Source organism: Sycon ciliatum, chromosome 5 (genome assembly GCF_964019385.1).
Source record: "Sycon ciliatum chromosome 5, ocSycCili1.1, whole genome shotgun sequence".
NCBI lineage: Eukaryota > Metazoa > Porifera > Calcarea > Leucosolenida > Sycettidae > Sycon > Sycon ciliatum.
Window position 1 is genome coordinate 19,663,276 of NC_088647.1, and position 1,755 is coordinate 19,665,030.

Consider the following 1,755-nt stretch of genomic DNA (forward strand, 5'->3'; position numbering starts at 1 on the left):
AAATATTTTATTATTATTATAATTATTTGAGGATTTCCCAAAGACGTAGTCTTGGTGCGTTCTTAAATCCTCTCGGAAAAGTTGGAGACTCTCCGAAAAGTTCGAGAGCTGTTCTTATATCCTCTCCGACTTTTAGGAGGCTCTCCAAAGCTCTCCAAAGCTCTCCAAGCTTCAGAGGTGGTTGAAACTTGGAGATTCCCGCGGTTTGGGATCAGCGCATGCGAACTACGACTAAAAGCCACGTGTTCATCATGAGTGTACGCATTTCCCTTTTCGCATACGCACATACATTCATCACTCAAGATCGCGGCCCCTTTGACGCTTCATTTTGCTTGACATGTGCAAAATATCTCCGAATTCTTCGAGACCCGTTCTTGAGTAATCCCAGTTTCTTCGACTTCTCTTTTCTTCTTCTTCTAGAAGCTAGAGAATATAAGAACGCACCCTAAATTGAAGGGAGTTCCATTATAATGGGAGGCTGTAGGGTTGAGATTGCAGACAGTGGAGGGCTAATGATTCGTAATGAACAGCCTAGCTAGCGAAATACAATTATGCTGAAATGCGCAGTCAATATAGCCCTAAGGAGTAAAATATGCAGGAATTGACTGCTTAGGTATAGCGAAAATCAATGTGAGTCAGGAACAAGCGTGGCCATGGAGCCAGGCTTTGCGCATTGTCTCTGTATTGTAGCAGCATAGTTGTAGTAGGATTTCTGCATGAGTTCTTCCTTTCCTTGTGGGGTTTCCCAGCGTCTGACCAGCGTACACCATTTCCCTAGATCATCCTCATGCTTTGAGCACACGTTCAGTCGAAATGTCTCCGTCAGTTTCTCACTGTTCATTGGCTGACCACGGTACGTGTGGTGCAGCAAGTACGATGACTCAGACTTAGTAGCTTTCTTGATGTAACTGACTGCATCCAGCAAGCTGGGAAAGGCAGCAAGGTTAATGTACGATTTTCTGTTGGGAGCCACTCGGTCATAGTCGGGTAGACCGGATTGGGAGATGACGAGTGGAACAGTTCCTTGAATTAGTGCGCGTTGAAACTTCTCTGTGATATAATCCAGACATATGGCGTTCTCCGCAGCAAAGTTGAACAGATACTGCTGCAGATACTGCGGCAGATCTCTCTCATTTGCTTTGAAATTATGTAGACACGACCCCATGCTATGCAGCTCTATATTGGCCATGAGATATTTCAACACTGCCTGGCGCTTTCCGTACGATGCACAATTGCTGACAAGAGCCGACACAGGTACGGACTTTCGCTGTGCAAACCTCACCGCCAGGGGCTTCAGGAATCGTTGACAGAAGCACTCGCCAGGCTGCATGAACGAATGTGGGATATCAGTATGACTGGAAAACGTCCTCAGCAAGTTGATGTCTGCCATCCTCTCTGGGTGGCTTACCGTATAGGGTGCTTCATTGCTAGTTGCCATGAAAAGCTGATATTTCTTGGCCCTGGTCGGCATCGTTGGAAGGTATTTGGCGGGGAATTCCACAGCGTCAGCCATGGCAAATAGTGACCTGTTGCTCGTGTAAACCATGTCCACTCCATCACAGCATCCGAAATGCGACAACCCATCCGATGGTCGGTTACGCAGCATGGGGTCAGGTTCGTTTTGATAGAACAGGATCAGGAACCGCTTCCTGGGTTTGCCGCAGATTTTGACAATCCCTGGATGGCGACACTTGAGAGGCTCAGACACCGAAACTGGCCATTGCCAATCGGACCCATCGGAGCCCCAAACACTGT

General features: G+C 47.4%; 1 protein-coding gene across 1 annotated transcript; it reads right to left on the reverse strand.

The window, feature by feature from the left end:
* Window positions 1-625: 625 nt before the first annotated feature.
* On the reverse strand, window positions 626-1,513 carry LOC135816876 (alpha-(1,3)-fucosyltransferase B-like). Its single transcript, XM_065329977.1, has one exon. It carries the CDS (start codon window positions 1,511-1,513, stop codon window positions 626-628), a length of 888 nt encoding a protein of 295 aa, XP_065186049.1.
* Window positions 1,514-1,755: the final 242 nt, after the last annotated feature.

Coding starts and splice junctions, on each gene's coding strand:
- LOC135816876 (XM_065329977.1), bottom strand. CDS start 1,513: ATGGCTGACGCTGTGGAATTCCCCGCCAAATACCTTCCAACGATGCCG.